General features: G+C 35.5%; 1 protein-coding gene across 3 annotated transcripts in view; it reads right to left on the bottom strand.

Moving 5' to 3' along the window:
* Positions 1–3,395: 3,395 nt before the first annotated feature.
* GK (glycerol kinase) overlaps positions 3,396–18,114 on the bottom strand; it is a 78,272-nt gene continuing 63,553 nt past the window's right edge. Inside the window, exons 12-19 of one of the 3 annotated variants that reach the window (XM_029240716.1) lie at positions 14,271–14,349; positions 13,401–13,497; positions 12,639–12,723; positions 11,980–12,100; positions 11,726–11,869; positions 10,252–10,332; positions 7,322–7,408; positions 3,396–5,453 (exon numbers count right to left, since the gene is read on the bottom strand). In XM_029240716.1, the coding sequence (XP_029096549.1) occupies positions 5,443–5,453; positions 7,322–7,408; positions 10,252–10,332; positions 11,726–11,869; positions 11,980–12,100; positions 12,639–12,723; positions 13,401–13,497; positions 14,271–14,349 (705 nt within the window). In that variant the 3' untranslated portion in view covers positions 3,396–5,442. The remainder of the gene's footprint in view (positions 5,454–7,321; positions 7,409–10,251; positions 10,333–11,725; positions 11,870–11,979; positions 12,101–12,638; positions 12,724–13,400; positions 13,498–14,270; positions 14,350–18,114) is intronic. The other 2 variants (XM_029240714.1, XM_029240715.1) reach the window with 2 other exon arrangements.

The raw sequence follows: 18,114 nt of genomic DNA, 5'->3' as shown, positions 1-18,114 counted from the left end.
ATTTGTCTATTCTGGACATTTCATACAACTGGAATCATACAATATGTGGCTTTTTGTACATGACTTTTTTCACTTTGTGCAGTTTTCAAGGTTCATTTATGTTGTAGCATGTATCTGGTACTTCATTCATTTTTATACCTGAATAATATTCCATTGTATGGATATACCAACTTTCACTTATCCATTCATCAGCTGATAGACATGTGGGTTATTTCCTTTTTGGCTGTTATGAATAATGCTGTCATGAACATTCATGTACAATGGCCTCTGAATTTAAGTTCAAAAATTTAAAATTAGTTTTGCAAACAGTTAATGTATTAACATGGTTCAGTATTACACATACTAGCAATTAACACGGTTCAAATATATAACTTTTATGTTTTTCCCTACTCCTGTGTCCCACATGCCTGATCACTGCGTTCTGTTCCAGTACTATTTAACAGCTTCTTTTTTTTTTCCCCCCACATCTTTATTGGAGTATAAATGCTTTATAATGGTGTGTTAGTTTCTGCTGCATAGCAAAGTGAATCAGCTGTACGTATACATATATCCCCATATCCCCTCCCTCTTGCCTCTCCCTCCCACCCTCCCTATCCCACCCCTCTAGGTGGTCACAAAGCACCGAGCTGATCTACCTGTGCTATGCGGCTGCTTCCCAATTTCCTTATGTGTCCTTCTGGCACAGGCAAACATCCTAGATTTTTCCTTTTCTTTTTTTTTTAAATGGAAAGGTAGCACACTTACGCACTCCTCTGCACCTTGCTTTTTCACTTATCTCGGATGTTTCCATGTTTCTAGACAGCATCCTCATGCTTTTCTAAAGCTACATGTTCTATATTGTGTGGCTGTAGCACAGTTAATTTAACCAGTCTCCTTTTGATGAATGTTTTGGAGATGATTTAAGTGATCTGATATTTATGAAATCCACTTGTAAACTAGTCATATCATAATAAGCAATCAATGAGATAAATAATATCAGGTTTAATAATGGGGAATAAAAGAAGCTACTTAATTTTAATACTACACAGGAAAACTGAAAAATATTGTTATCCTCAACTATTATGCTGTCAGGCAGAAATAGTTACCTGAAATAGGATGAAAACTGGTAAACAGAGATATTGGTCTAGTTGAGCAACTTGTTTTTAAACTATCTTCTGCTTCTCAGAATATTTATCTTTGTAAGTCCCCCAATTTAATAGGTCATTTTCACTAAATCTGATGACAGGGAAACGTTTGGAAACACTTGCGAGAGTTTTTTGTCTATGATACTTAACACAATTTATACTTTATCATAAGACCAGAACTAAGATATGTACCTATAAAATATAGACCAAGTAGCAACCAAGTTGGTGTTAAAAAAGCCACTCAGAAAAAAATAAAATAAAATAAAAAAGCCACTCAGTTTTCCAATAATTGCCTGTTATGTGACCTTACAAATTGTTAGGTTGCTAGAACGGATAAAGTAAACTTCATTACTTAAATATTATTAGGTAAAACAAGTTATTACAAAGTTCTAGTTAAAAAATAATTTTTGGAACACTTGTAACATTGTTGGTGGGAACGTAGAATGGTACAGCCACTGTGGAAAACAGTATGAGGATTCCTCAAAAAAATTAAAAATAGAACTACCATATGATCCCGCAATCCCACTTTTGAGTATATATCCAAAAGCATTGAAATCAGGATCTTGAAGAGATATCTACACTCCCATGTTCACTGCAGCATTATTCACAATAGCCAAGATATAGAAACGACCCAAATGTCCATTGACAGATGAATGGTTAAAGAAAATGTGGGGGAAAAAAAAAGAAAATGTGGTATATGCATGCAGTGGAATCTTGATCAGCCTTAAAACAAGAAGGAAATTCTACTATTTGTGACAACATCGATGGACCTGGAAGATACTATGCTAAGTGAAATCAACCAGACACAGAAAGAAATACTGCATGATCTTACTTCATGTGTGGAATCTTCAAAAGTCAAACTCATAGAAACAGAAAACAGATTGTTGCCTAGCGGGGTCTGGGGTGAGGGGGAAATGGGGAGTTGTTCAGTGGATATGAAGCTAATTACACAAGAAGAATAAGTTCTAGAGATCTGTTGTACAACATAGTGCCTACAGTTAACAATATGGTATTGTGCACTTAAAAATTTAAGAGGGTAGGGCTTCCCTGGTGGCACAGTGGTTAAGAATCCGCCTGCCAATGCAGGAGACATGGGTTTGAGCCCTGGCCCAGGAAGATCCCACATGCTGCGGAGCAACTAAGCCCGTGCGCCACAACTACTGACTCTGAGCTCTAGAGCCCAAGAGACACAACTACTGAGCCTGTGTGCCGCAACTACTGAAGCCCGCGCGCCTAGAGCCCGTGCTCCACAGCAAGAGAAGCCACCGCAATGAGAAGCCCGCGCACCGCAACGAAGAGTAGCCCTCGCTCACCACAACTAGAGAAAGCCCGCACGCAGCAACAAAGACCCAATGCAGCCAAAAATAAATAAACAAAATATTTTAAAATGTAAGAGGGTAGATCTCATGTTAAGCATTCTTAACACACAAACACAACAAGCAAAGGGACATAAGAAAAATTTTGGAGGTGACAGATATGTTTATAACCTTGATTGTGGTAATGGGATAATGGGTGTATGCATATGTCTGAACTCATCAAAGTATACCCATTAAATATGTACAGTTTTCTGTATATCAATTATAACTCATTAAAGCTATAAAAATAGTAATTTTTGAACTTCTATTTACGATTAGGTAGACACTGTGAGGTAAATACTACCGACTAGACTGCCAATACTGTTAGTTTCTGTGCTATGACATATTTTGATTGGTGGTCCCTCCTAAATAGCTATCATTCTTCATTCCCACATGATACAAAATACCCATAAGCCAAAGAACTGACCTTTAGGCATTTCAAAAGAAACACACTAAAAAATTCTAAGATATTATTACAGAAGCAAAAATGCATTACTTATGTTACTGATTACCTGGAGAACAAAAAAAAGGTTGAGGTGTTGGCTATTGTGTTCAGAGAACAGTGGTGTACTTCACTCCACCAAATCACCCAGGTAGAGAGAAACTGAAGCAGAGAGGGGAACCAGTAGGTCATGGTTAGCCATGACCACAAGACCCTATTGATAAAGGCTGCTGACCTCAGCAGGGTATTTTCTGGATGCTGAGATGGGACACTGTAGTCTTTTCTAACAGAACGAGTAAGGTGCTCATCATTCCAGAAACTACTTCTTCGGCTGTCGGTTAATTCTTCAGAGTGTGCCTGATCAAGTGCTAACAGCTGAGCTTCACGTGTCCTGCAATTTCTTTCTCAATTTAACTTTGATCTAAGTTCTAGTCTGTAAATGAGAAATGCAAGTAAGAATGAGGGTTGATTTATTTTAAGTAAATTTATCATTAAATATCAATGTGTATAATTTCAAACATTTATAAATATTGCAATTTATAGAAAATTAATGTAATCTTAAAATCATTTGAACAATGATTTTCACAACTATTTACATTAACTCAACCTACCTTTGTAGAAACGTAATTATGTTTAAAAGTATCCTTGCCACAAAGTAATAATTTCATAGTACCTTTCTACAATATTTACGTCACCAAAGTGGCAGCTGCGTCAATAAAACCCAGCAGATTCAATGATTTAGAAACAGCATAATCAGAACTGCAAATGAAAGCTACATTAATTCCAAACAAAACAAAACCTTTTATATTAATATATAAATATTTTCCCATTTTCATCACTGATTGAAGAAAATAATTAGAAGGCAGTATCTTCTTGTTTGTAGTAAAACAAATTAATTTTAAGGTATTTTAAAATTGACATTAAGAAGCTAGATTAGGTTACGTTTTTACAACACATAACATTAAATTTTTTGAGAAATTCTTGGTTGTCGGTGGGGGGCAGAAAGAAATTCTTGGTTTTACTAGAAGCCATTTCTATCAATAAAACCTTTTTTTTTTTCAGTTGTAATACGACAATAAGCAGAGATAGCTATCTGTTATCTCAAATAGAAATTTTAATTGCTTATCAGCAATTGATAACATACTTGGAGAGAAAGAAATTCTTGGCTTTTTTTTCTACTTAAGTATTTTAACCTTTTTTGACATCCCCTCAAAATATACTAAATATGTGTAAAATTACGTCAAAGGAAAAATAACTTTATATGAACTAGTGCTTGTATTTGAAAACAATATTTGCTGTAGTATTCCACAGTTTTTTCTCTTTTCTTTTTTAGCATATAAAAGTATGGTATAAGAAATTATAGTCACAATAAAGTACATTTTCTTTTATTGACATAGAACATATACTTAAATTTTAAATGTTGGCTCTTTAAGAAAAAGTTTCTCCTGGTAAATAATATGCATAACCATTGCCCAAAAATGTATACAGCTGTTTTCTCCAAAATATTTATACACATAGAGGTCCACTTAAGACCAGCCCCATTATAACCTACCGAATACAGTGTGCTCTTAATTTATAAATGGGCTACCCTCAGCATATAAAATATAAAGGCATGTATGTTACACATACAAAGTAAGAAATATAAAAAGGAGAGACAAAAAGAAAAAAAAGAAAGTGTTCTTCCCTATAAGATCCAGACAGAAATTCAGTGTAATTAGTGAGAACACGTACTCTTTTTATAAATGGGCTACCCTCGGTATATAAAATATATAGGCATGTATGTTAGACATACAAAGTAAAAAAATATATAAAAAGGAGAGATGAAAGAAAAAAAAAGGAAAGTGTCCTTCCCTATAAGATACAGATAGCAATTCAGTGTAATTAGTGAGACCACATTAAATACAATATATGAAGAATTTTCAGTTTTGGCAACTACTTTTCAGCGAAATACCTAAGCAATGAGGGTACTAAATTTCCATTTTAAGAATTTAGTAGAGGCTTCCATTTAAACATTCAGTGAAGATGCTGTGGTCTCCCTAATATGCAGAAAAGAGGACTTTGGGTAGGGGGGTCTGTTAAAAAGAAGCAAACAAAAGGTCACAAATTTTTAGCCCATTAGTAACAGCCCCTTAATCAAGCATGTGTAGTTCAGGAATCAAATCCTGGCCCATCAGAGTTTGAATATATGTGATAAAAGATTCCAATGGACAGGATCTGAATTATTCCTAGATCTTAGAGGGAATGAGGCAGGAAATGATGGCAAAGGAGCGGGTCAGCCCCAAAGGTGGCTGGTCCAATCTTAACTACCAATGTTAAAAAACACACCAAATGTTTCTATAGCATTCTTTCTGCTGCATTTACTTTATTTCAAGCCACAGGTCTACTTGGAGGGTCATGCAGCTAGTGGCTTATAAATAAAATCAGAGTCTATGAGTAGTGTCACCACATTAAGAGACAGAATCACTGGATTCTCTCGGTAGGTAAAGAGCTCGCATCTTTGGAATCCATGAGTTGGTAGTATTTATGGCATACCTAAAATCGGGGACAAAAATCATATATGTCAATAATAAAATACATGCAATTCAGGAGTTAAAACAATGAGGACAATTCAATAATTTATTGAGCTAGAAATTCCATATGATTCTTAAATATTGCTTCACAGGTAAAAATGCAACAAATATAACTGATCCAATTCCGAAATTAGCAAATAAACACTATTGCTAACTGTTTACCAAGGCAAGCCATCCCAATTCTTCTCAAATCTCAGCATATGTTACCAAGAGAGATCCTAAAGATGGCAATCATATCTATTTTGGAAGCCTAGGAATTTGGACACTTACTGTATCCTTTAGCTTAGAGATATGCTACATATCCTAATTTTCATAGACCAAGCCTTTTCACTCTGTACTGGTATCAAAGGGGAAACAGAAGGTGAAAAAAAAAAATCAATGAAAACATTCAGCTGCAATGTTATTTTCTTTCCTTTTCCAGACCATCATTATGCAGCCAAAAAAACTCACGGTAAAGAAAAAAAATAGAACTTTTCCTCAAACAGCATTTTTTAAAAAAATTAATTTAAACTACAGTTCTTCTGGGGAATATTTGGACTGTTCCACCAAACATTCCCAAGAAGCAGAAAGAAAATAAGCATCTGCTAATTCTGTATAGATTTATGTATACAGAAGCCCTTTGTAAGGTATAGAGCACTAATACCAACATAAGGTATGATTATTATGGAAGTAGAAGATTTGAACAAATTTATCGGGAACGTGAAGAATACAGAAAAAGGCAATCTAATTTTAAATTCTCATGCAAGTAACCCAAGTTTTATCATTAGCTAAAAGATAATTTAATGTTCTGCTAATGTAAATAATTTTCATCCCATTTCTGCTGATGTAAATAACTTTTCATTCCATATTTATATATGGCACTTTGGTGATGATGTCAAGCTGATTAACGCTTGTCAGATTTCTATAAACAGATATTCTCCCATATTAATAAAACATTTTATATTTTACACCCAGGTAATCCTCTAATTAATTAAGAAAAATAATTTAACTCTTTCCTTAATTACGAAGATTGTTAAAATGTTTCACTTTCTTGGCAACATATGAAATACGTCATTTCCATTTAGGCCATTAATTTGAAGAAAAACTGAGAGCTATCATCAGCAACATCTTCCAAAAATGATTATTATATTTAAATTAATACAGGTTATACAATGTGTTTTATAAAATACGGAGCAATTTTACTCTTATAAGAATATTCAGAAGTTAATATGCAAAATAATAATTCAGGTTGAATTTCTTTTTTTTTTTTCAGTTTGAATTTCGACCCCAATTTCTTTCAATAATAACTTTTTAAAAAACTTCATTTCACCAAATGTATTCTTTTAACTAAAATAAAAGTGATGATAAATTTTCCCTAGCTGTAGAGTTTTACAGAAACTCTGCTAACATACTCTGGCTGAATTTCTTACCAGAATTGAAATATTAAGACTTGTGTAGCAGACTTTCATTAAGTATGAAAAACAACTTATGTACACTTGAAAGCCAATTTAATTGATTTCAAATACTATAAATTTCATCTATCACTCTGAATGTCCTTTCATTTAAACATTGACAGTAGTACTTTCACTTGTGCTTATTCTTGCAGCTGACAGCAGAATGTAGCCCCCTCACAGAAAATCATCATCTACTAAAAAGAGAATAAAAGCAGAGTCACAGTCCTTAATTCTGACTGCCCCCAAAGATCAATTGGTCTAACTAATTAGACCTTTAATAGATTTTCCAGGTTCCTAAGAATAGGAAGAAGGAAAAACACCAAAAACTTTCTGCTGAGTCATACACAAATACATTAATGCTAACTAATACGATTGTCTAATGTAAAGAGGAACTGACCTGAGAGGTACCTTGCTCCGATTAACATTACCATGCTACTCACTATAAAAAAGCCCAAGGGTAGACTACAGAAGATACTAGGGTCACCTGTGGTCATCCAAGTAGGAGGGAATTCCAGTCAAGCAAACCGAAAGAGAGACACATAATTACAATATTTGTGTTAAGAATCACATGATAGCAAAAAAAAGTTATAAAAATAGCATATTCATAAAAGCTAGCAAAGAGTTCTTACTTCAAATCAAAACCAGAATCAATATTCAAGGCTTATGACAGTCAACAAACAATACAGATAGCATGCCACAAGTAGCCAAGAACATAGAACATACAGACCAACATAAACCTTCCACTGGCAAAGCCAAAGCTGATGGAGAACTTTTTGGGAGGCTGTTGATTTTAGCTTTCTTGATTCTTCCCCAAAAGATACTAAATGAGCAATCCAATTCCCCTCAAATTCAAATTATAGATCCTTTGGCTATCAGAGAAGAGTTATATTCGTCTACTAAAAATGAATTTCAAACCCTACTGGTTTCATTTTCTTTTTTAAATAGACTTGGTGTATAAGGAAATGTACCTGAATATTCATGTTAGTATAATTAAAAAACCAAACTGTATTAATCTAGATTTTAAAATATTGCCTGAGAACACGATTGTTTTGATATTTTCCAACCTGAATTCTCTTGGAAGCCCTTCCTTTAAAGAATAGATAGATAGATAGATACTTTTCTTGAATATAAAAATTATATATCTAGAATATTTAACACTCTTTGAAAAAATATTTTGGTGGGTTTGGAGTACAGAGCCAAGAAGTCATCATTTATGATAAGCTCTCTCCAAAAAATATCAAACCCCCAATCACTTCTACAACATTTTAAACATATTGAACGTATGTTAAAAATTCTTTACACTCCATTCAAATATAGTTACAAACAAGAAAATAAATATTAATGCTTCAAAACTGGCAAAACGCTTTGGAAATTAAGCTAACATAATATTCTTCCCATAAATTAAACCTATTTAAAGAGGATAAGAGACCAGGTAGCAATTCCAATATCCTTTCAAGGTCATCAAAATAAGATTCTGTCTGTACTGCTATTATCAGATAGCTTATTGATAAATCATACCATTATATAGCTTATATTGCTTAAGGAATACAATCAGCATTTCACTAATTGAATATTATTAGCCTGTTTATTATACAGTTTAGAGACTCTCAAAATATTATACATGAGTGCTTTTCATAAATCTACTCAAAAAGTTTTTCAAACTTTGCCTTAAATCCACTGCGGCCTAACTGAAACAAAAACAAAGTTTGAAAAATCGAAAGCTCTCAAAAAATCAAATTACTTTATCATCAATGCTGATGGCAGAAACAATAGATTCATGTAATTTTCTTTTATCAACTTTTTCTTGGCATTTTAAATTCACTGACAGGTAAGGTAAGCAAACAGAGAGAAAACGATCAATTGGTCTTGTAAGAACTTTGCAATTAAAATTATGTCTTCAACTGCAAGTAAGGAGAAGAACGTGTGGCACTGACGTGGAGGCAGCTGGGGCAGTGGAGTGTGGGAACACAGGTAGGATTGTGCCATCTTATTTTATTTGGCCATGCCGCGTGGCATATGGGATCTTAGTTCCCCGACCAGGGATTGAAACCGGGCCCCTTGCATTGGAAGTACGTAGTCTTAACCACTGGACCATCAGGGAAGTCCCTGTGCCGCTAAAAAAAAATCTAACTTGTCAAAGAAAACATATAACTCATTTTCATTAGCCATTAATTAAGGGCAACCAGAAAATAAATCGAGTGCATGTCTGTTATATCTTTCAAAGCAACTAGCACTGTGCTACAAAAATACCTATGATTGAGAAGTTTAGCTATAAAGGGTCTCAAAACTGCAAACAGTCTTAGCAAGAAAGGCTTTGCCACTATCTTAGAAAGAAAGGTGAGTCTCAGAACAAAAGATTTAAAGAAAATGGATATTAAGCTTAAAGCTTATTTAGGAGAATAAACAAAAGCTTCAAGTAGGAACATCCAGGACTGAAAATACAGATCACAGTAATCTGTGGTACTAGATGATCACAGAAGCTTCTCCTAAAAGCCAGATACATTAAAAGTGGTTCTATACTCGCTTTGGGGTTGGAAGGCAGGCCATATTTCATTTATATTCTCTTCTCCATTAAACTATACGCTTCAATATATTATTGGCCATTGTTTCATTCACTATGTTTGAAATCTTGCATTTAGCAAAGAATTAAAATATTATGCCATATTAAAGGCATGTTTAAGGCTGTTTCTACATTAAAGGCAGCTCAGGGCTGTTTATAATTAAATAGTTTACTTGAGGCAATACCTTCCCACCTAAGAGGTTGAAAAAAAATAGCCCTCTATTTTCTGCCAAGAGCATTTGCCAATTATGACATTTCTAATTTACTATGTTTGGTACTTTTCTTCCTCTGATTCAAATGAGTTCTCATAACATACACTCACTAAGGGCTTGGAAGCAGTCTAGGAAGTAGTGAAATATATTCTGAAATTAATACAGCTTTCGGTTGGTTCAGGTCATGAAGACAGCCCCCCAGAAAGGCAAAGTCAGACACTAAGAAGAAGAAGAAAAAAAAAAAGTCTAGTTGATTTTGTTTTCATTAAGAAGAAACTAGAAATAATTTTACTTTTAGAAAACTAAGTTATCAATTGAAGTACCAGGAATAAACTAATAAGGAAAGATATGGCAGGACAGAGTTAAGTATGTATATCAACATGATAATTTACATTTTATGTTTAGAACTTTAAAGTGTTTTCAAAACATTAGAAACTATAACTTACAATAACGCTTTTCTTCAGAGCAGCCTTGCTACGTATAAATGGCCAGATACTTAAAGAAGCGATTTAACATACTAGGGCAAAGTGGCAATAATAATAAAAACATTTTTACCACTTTCTGAAGACTGAGTTGTAACCCAACCCATTGACTTCATCACAGCTTTCTTCCACGTAGAATAACGAATTTCACTTTCTAGACATAGAAGGTAGGAAAACCACACATAAGAAAGGCAGTTTACTGAGATGTTCTAAGTACCACACTTATGTTCACTCAGCGTTCTTTTTTTTTTTGCTGCGCCGTGCAGCATGTGGGATCCAACCAGGGATCGAACCTGTGCCCCCTGCATTTGAAGCATGGAGTCTTAACCACTGGACTGCCAGGGAAGTCCCTCATTCAGCATTCTTGACAAATTGTTACACATATTAAACTGATGTTTGTTACACTGTATTAAGCTGACATGGAGTTTTACCAGGACTCAGACTCCGGAGAGTACCATTGCTAGTGACTACCAGTGACTGGGAGAGAAGCTTGCTTGGAAGTTGGAGGGAAATTCAGCCTGGTCTGCACGATGAAGGGAGATGGGGAAACAGGCTACCTGCTAAGACCAGGCCATTCACAAGCAAGTGGTGATGAATTAGAAAGGGGAATCCTACTTGACCTATTTTCTCTTTTTGGGAGGGTGGAGGAGCTTGGGATATCATGCAAAATCCACTTTGACGTTATTTTATACATAGGTTTTTAAAAAGGTTTAAAACCAAATTCAGTATTTAAAACCTTATTTACATACACAGCTTTTTAAAAAGGTTTAAAACCAAATTCAGTATTTAAAACCTTATTTTCATACACAAATTTAATACAGGTATTGGTCAGAGCTTGTGGCTTAGCTTTGTTTATTACGACAGTAAGTCAAATATTTAATGCTCATTTATTTAAATTGTTGCTGCTTTTGTCAGGCTAGCCCTGCTGTGTTTAAAAGTTATCAGAATATCGCTTACCCCACATAATCCTGTCCTAAAACTGGCCACTGGCACCAAAGATGATCCGATGCAGACATGAGGAGTCGGTGGCCGATATATCTCCCTTGTCACTGTCAGGAAAGGCTACACTAACAAGCTAGAACTGATAGTGTGGCAGTGTTATCCTCCTACATGAAAGGACTGTAAACACTAGAAGTGAATGGTAAAAAAGTGATTATAGAAGTTTGTTTTTTTTTTAATAGGGAACCATTCCTCTCATTCACATTCATTCAGTGTATCCAAATATGCTTAGTAGCCAAACCTGAAACAGTAGCATTTGCTATCTTATTTACTTTCTCAACTTATGAATAAACAGAAAAGCAAACTCTCTCTCACTTTTCACAGTATACCAATCTTCAATCTTTACAAGTACCCTCACCAAAAAGGAACTACTGTATAGCACAGGGAACTAGGCTCAATATTTTATGATAACCTGTAAGGGAAAAGAATCTGAAAAAAAATAGATATATATGTATGTATAACTGAATCACTTTGCTGTACATCTGAAACTAACACAACATTGTAAATCAACTATACTTCAATTTAAAAAAATTTAAAAAAACAAGTACCCTCAGCGTTGATCTGAGGTTCAAACCGCTCCATTGTGACAGCTGACAAGTCCTCAGGTTCCAGACTCCAAACGCCAACCCCTTCTGCAGCCCCTGCTGCCATGGCAGCTCCCAGAGCAGTTGTTTCGGGCATTGAGGGCTTCACTGAGGGGAGAGAGCTACGTCAGTATCTTTGCAGTTACATATGCCTAAAAAAACCAGTTCTTCCGAAGAAACATTAGTCTTGGAGTTTAAAGGAATGAAGGCTTACTAACCTACTGGGATATACAGAATGTCTGCTTGTAGCTGCATCAGAATTTTGTTGTTGGTCATTCCTCCGTCTACCTGCAAATGGCTAAGAGGAATTCCACAGTCGCGGTTCATGGCGTCCAAAATCTTAAATAAACCAATGCAATGAACATAATTAAAGTACTCCATAGTAACATCTCCGAAAATAGCCATCTTCTACTCAAAAATACTCAAAAGCTCCCCAAAGCCTGTAGAATAAAAATTTAGATTTCTTAGGCTGGTCTTCTAGGCCCTCCTTGATCTGGTTACAACCAACCTTTTCTCTCACCACACCTCTGCACTCACCCCTATATCCAGTCAAGCCAAACAATTCTATTTTGCACCCTGATTTCCTGCCATGGTGCCTATGTTTGTGCAACTATCCCCTTTGCCTAATATGCACCACTCAGCATCCCCTCAACTGTAAAATGCCCAGCGCCTGGCAGCTAACAGGAACTTAGAAAGTAATGACAGCTGGGAAAAGAACCAAAACTTGCAGTTATTACATTAATGTTTAGGCAGGCTTAATTTTTGATTAAATAGTTAGTAAGCTTAAAAGTTGTAATAAATTTCTGGCATTAATATATAATTTGTTTAGGAATAATAAAGGTGGATTAAGTACAAGAAAAGGGCTCATATTTATTACCTCTCGAGTTTGGAAACAAACAGCTTCTAATGCAGCGAAAGCAATATGGCATTTATTGGTGAACTGAGTGAGCCCACAGATGATCCTAAAAATACAAAGATTTTTAAGATTAGAGTGGAATAAATGAGTCATCAACTGGAAATGTCCTAAATATGGAAAGACTGAATTTGGTAGGTAGAAATGTACGGGGGGGGAGGAATGGACATTAAAAAAAACAAAACTGGACATAAACATTAAGTAGCTTGGAAAGTCCTTATAGTCTACAATGCTGCATCCACATACGAAAAAGTTCAAGATCTATCCGGATAGATGACAGTAACATAAAACCAAATCAATATTCATCTAGATGATGTCCCTTTGAGACATAACTTGCAGGTACCTTGAAGATAAAAGATAATAACACTAACATGAATATGAATATGGCAGGGGCTTATTTGTCAGATGATTTATAACTTCTTGGAGGTTTTTTTTTTTTTTTTTTTTTTTTGGCCATGCCACGTGGCATGCAGGATCTTAGCTCCGCAACCAGGGATCTAACCCGTGCTCCCTGCAGTGGAAGCTCGGAGCCATAACCACCAGACCACCAGGGAATTCCCAACTTCTTGGAGTTTAAAGGTTCTGAAATTATACTTGCCAAGTGTAAAAGGTTTCCTCAATACTTCAAAATCGTTTGAAAATAGAAAGCTATTAACTAATAAGTTATTAGCTAATATAGTAAATAAATCAAGACCGACAAAAGCATACCTTATTTTCAATTCTTACCCTCTTGCACTGGGCTCCCAATAAGGTGCATATAGTCCTGAAAATGCTGGGACGAAATAGCAGCCATAAGAAGTACCTACTTCTTTAGCAAGTTTTTCTAACGTTAAAAACAAACAAACAAACAAACAAAAATCACTCTACTATATGCTACTTATTTTAGTCAATAAACACACATGTTTAAAAAATTAGGACAGAGCTTTTGGTTTCCTATTATTTAGTACAGCAAAATGTTCCTAATTACAGCAGAATGTCAGGAGCAACAAAAGCAAATTTCTCCACATTGAATACCCCCCCCCCAGTAAAATGTAACCCAGCCCAAGAAATAAAGGAACTGGATTAGTTCCGTTAAGGTATTTTAGCTTATTTCCACTATTTTTAAGGTTGCTGACTAGCAGATGAAGAAGTGGCCTTCAGTGGGTCCCTAATCAGAAATGTGTTCCTGATTGTCTCACCTTCAGGCGAAATTAAAGTAGATGGTTCAAAATAATTATCCATTTTCTGAAAATAGCCATATTAATACTTAAATTACAGGTACTGGAGTTTTAATTCTCACTCTAGTAAGACTTAAAGCTTTTTCTCAAAAGATAAATTTAACTGCAGGTTCTGGCCATCTTTGGTGTTCACTTTTACACTTGGGTGATTTTTATGCCCTACCGTGCCAGTTTATTAATAACCACCACTAATTATGTCAATTTGTTGTTTTATAAATCTTCACAAAATAATCTTTTATGTGTAAATCAAACTCATAATAGGGATTCATATAGTTTAATGTCACATACGGGGCAAAGCACATGTATTAACAGATTGCAAGGGTAAAATATTTAAAATTCTTATTATTTAGACTCTAGCCCTTTGTTAGAACATACTCACCAATTTCCTCAGAGGTCTTTATAATTCCAAGATTGTCCCTCAGCCAGCGAATAACAGCACCGGCTATAGCTACAGAACCCTATGGGAATAAAGGAATCCGAGAGAGAATATATGTTATCACAATAAAAAGTTTTTATTGAGCATATTCTCTGTGTATGACACTACCAGATGGATAAAATTCAAAAATTTCAACATTGGGACTTCTACAAATATCATAAACTAGGTCTTTTACTACAAACATTGTTTATCTAGGGCATTACAGAAGTTTTTAATGAGACAGAGACGAGAGTCCTCCAGTACACCCTTGGACCTGTGCCCGTAGGTGGACATCAATGTGTTGAGCAATTTGCTTCTTATACAATTGTTCTATCTGTTGCTAAACTACTGAGGTATATTATCACCCAGAGTACATTCCCATCTTATCCACAAAGTTATTGGGAAAGGCCACCCTGAGAGTTTTTTCAAGCCCATTTCCCATAGCTAACATTATATTAAATCTAGCAACCACAAAAAAAAGTTAGCAAAGAAGCTAACTACAAAGTAATGATTCTTTCCAACAAAATCACCAAGAGATGGGGCTTGGAGTCAGATGAACTGGTTTGAGTCTGAGCTCTAGTTCTTAACTGCTATGTGATCTTAGGCAAATTAGTTAGGCTTTCTGAGACTCCATTTATTCACCTATATAATGGTGGTGACTATAACAACAGTTACCTAAAGAAATTACGATGAGGCTCAATACAGGAAGTATACAGGAGTACACAGGAATGTTCTTACTGAATGTAAATATTAGCTTCTTTAATTCTTTAAGTGTTAAAAAAGTATCAGCCAAATTCCACTGACTGATGTATGGGTAAATAAAATGTAGTATATCCCCACGGTGGGAAATTATTTGACCATGAAAAGACATGAAATTCTACTACAACATGGATGAATCTTTTTTTTTTTTTTTTTCTTTTTTTTTTTTGCGCTTTTCGGGCCTGTCTCTATTGTGGCCTCTCCCGTTGCGGAGCACAGGCTCCGGACGCGCAGGCTCAGCGGCCATGGCTCACGGGCCCAGCCGCTCCGTGGCATGTGGGATCTTCCCGGACTGGGGCACGAACCCGTGTCCCCTGCATCGGCAGGCGGATTCTCAACCACTGCGCCACCAGGGAAGCCCTGGATGAATCTTGAAAACCTTATGCTAAGTGAAAGACCATATATTGTATGACTCCATTTATATGAAATGTCCAGAAAAAGCAAATCCAGAGAGACAAAGAGTTGTTTCGTGCTTGCTTAGGGTTAAGGTGATGCAGTTATTCTTTGGGGTGATAAAAATGTTCTAAAGTTAGACTGTGGTGATGGCTGCACAAATTTGTGAATATACTAAAGAACACTGAATTACACACCTTAAGAGTGAATCATGTGCTATGGGAATTACATCTCAATAAAGATGTTTATAAAAAGATTCTGGGGGCAAAAGAAGTATCAGCGCAAACCATTAGGAATTCCAAAAAAAAAAAGATTTTTGGTTCGGATGTTTCATTCATATAGACTATTTTTTTTCCTTCTTTTTTTCTTCATATACATTATTAATGTAAATTACTTCCACAGAGTCACCCCAAACCAAAACATCAGGTAATATTAAGTGTAGGAAGCAGAATGTTTTTTATATGTCGCCTGCCTCCCTGTCCCCAATTAAATTAATTGAATTACAAATGGTTACCCTTTCTTGCCATCAGTTTTCAGGATGTAAACAAACTAGATGCTGAATATGTTGATACAGCCTATCATTCATAGCTGCTATGAGAACAGGTAACTATATGCTACTGCATAGCTGGCAAAACATAGCAGTTGCTCTTTTTATACAGTGAATTTTCAGCTATAAAAAATTATTTGAGGAACAGATTTGACATCCCTGTGCAAATATAACCAGACTTTAAAAATGGGACAAAGACAATTCAGTAAACACCTGACAAGGGACTCTAACCCAGTGTTTCTCCCGCCCCAAAAAAGAAAGTTCTTAATACACTTCCTAGTTTTGATATATTATATATTTAGGTACAGAGTGGGACCATCAAGGAGAACTAAGTAAATTGTTTGCTTTTGGAGACAATAGTTCAACTCTCACACATCCTTTGGGAGCGAACAATTCAGAGAGAGTAGCTGCCAAAGGCTAGAAAATATATAAGATTTTCTAGAACAGTGCTGTTTAACAGAAATATAATGTGAGCCACACATGTAATTTAAATTTTCTAGTTACCATATTTAAAAAGGTTAGATTAATCGTAATATATTTTGCTTAACCCAATATATTAAAAATATTATCATTGCAACATGTAATCAATATAAAACTCGAGATCTTTTTTTGTGTATATTTCACTAAGTCTTTGGTATCAGTATATCGTTTATGCTTACGGCACATCTCAATTTGGACTAGCCACATTTCAAGTGCTCAGTAGTCACGTGTGGCTAGTGGCTACCATATCGGACAGCACAGTTCTAGATCTAAATGGAAAAACAGATGTTCTATACTCTCAAAAAGACACTGGTCCTACATGGCATCTAACCACGAAATGTGTATATTTCCAATAGTTTTAGGTGAGTAAGTAATGAATTTTAAAAAGCCACTGAGCTAGAAGTCTAGTGGAGTGGTCTTGCAGCTACCAGCCAGTGGAACTTTATATTTTGGGAAATCAAATGCCGATGTACCTCATTTCCACTGAAAAGTGCAGGATGTTTACATGCTCAATTTTTTTTGAGAGGAAGCAACGTGGTTGCAGTAAAAGGAAAATCAAGGTTTTCATTAAAGGTAACTGGTTGAGGACCAGAGGGCATTATTTTAGATTAAAACAATAGAAAAAAAATACAAAGCCACTGTCAAGGCTCCAGAAGAAAATTATTCTAAATTTGGTCATCAGGAGTACACAGGAGTGTTTTGTTACTGAACGAAGAAGTAGGTTCAATATAAAAAACACTTATCTGAAAGAAGTATATAATTTTGGTACAGGATATAATACTTGGTATAGCTTTTTAAAAATTAATAAAAATAAGAGAAATCTCCAAATTCACAAAAGATGTAGTCTTCTGAATCCAGAGGCAGGAGATAAAGTGGAAGATGGTATAATGCTTTGAACATGGGCAGAAAAAAGAGTACAGGAATGGAAACCTAAAATGATAGATAGAAGGTGACTGTCTACTTGCTATCAAATAAGTTACTGTCAATTATATCATAAATATAAACATTCAATACTTCAGCTCTTCAACTACAAATATGAATCAACCCTTATTCTAAGTCACGATCCACTGGGAAAGCTGCACACAAACCTAATAGTGGTTCTCTAAGAAAAACATAATAGAAATGAGAGGGTAAAAAGAAGTTCTATGATAACCGCACAAGAGAAATAAATTACTCAAAAACTAGACACATAGCCTGGAAAGTGAAAGGCTAAGGAACAGGCTATGCAAAGATTAGATTAAAAATAATCAAGTAGATCTGATATAATGTCATAGCAGGCAAACATACTTTCCCTCAAAAGCTCCTTGACATGAATGCCACTGCCATGAACAGTATCTGTATAAAGTAGATATTTCAGGATGCAGGATGTATCTTACAATGCAGTTATGGTTAAAATCAGTAAATGTGGGGCTTCCCTGGTGGCGCAGTGGTTGAGAGTCTGCCTGCTGATGCAGGGGACACGGGTTCGTGCCCCGGTCCGGGAGGATCCCACATGCCGCGGAGCGGCTGGGCCCGTGCGCCGTGGCTGCTGAGCCTGCGCGTCCGGAGCCTGTGCTCCGCAACGGGAGAGGCCGCAACAGTGAGACGCCTGCGTACCGCAAAAAAAAAAAAAAAAAAAAAAAAAAAAAA

This window comes from Monodon monoceros, unplaced genomic scaffold (assembly GCF_005190385.1).
Source record: "Monodon monoceros isolate NGI ecotype Baffin Bay Population unplaced genomic scaffold, NGI_Narwhal_1 Super_Scaffold_22, whole genome shotgun sequence".
NCBI classification, from domain to species: Eukaryota; Metazoa; Chordata; class Mammalia; order Artiodactyla; family Monodontidae; genus Monodon; species Monodon monoceros.
The sequence above is the reverse complement of the archived record's forward strand: the minus strand, read 5'-3'. Positions and strand labels throughout refer to the sequence as shown.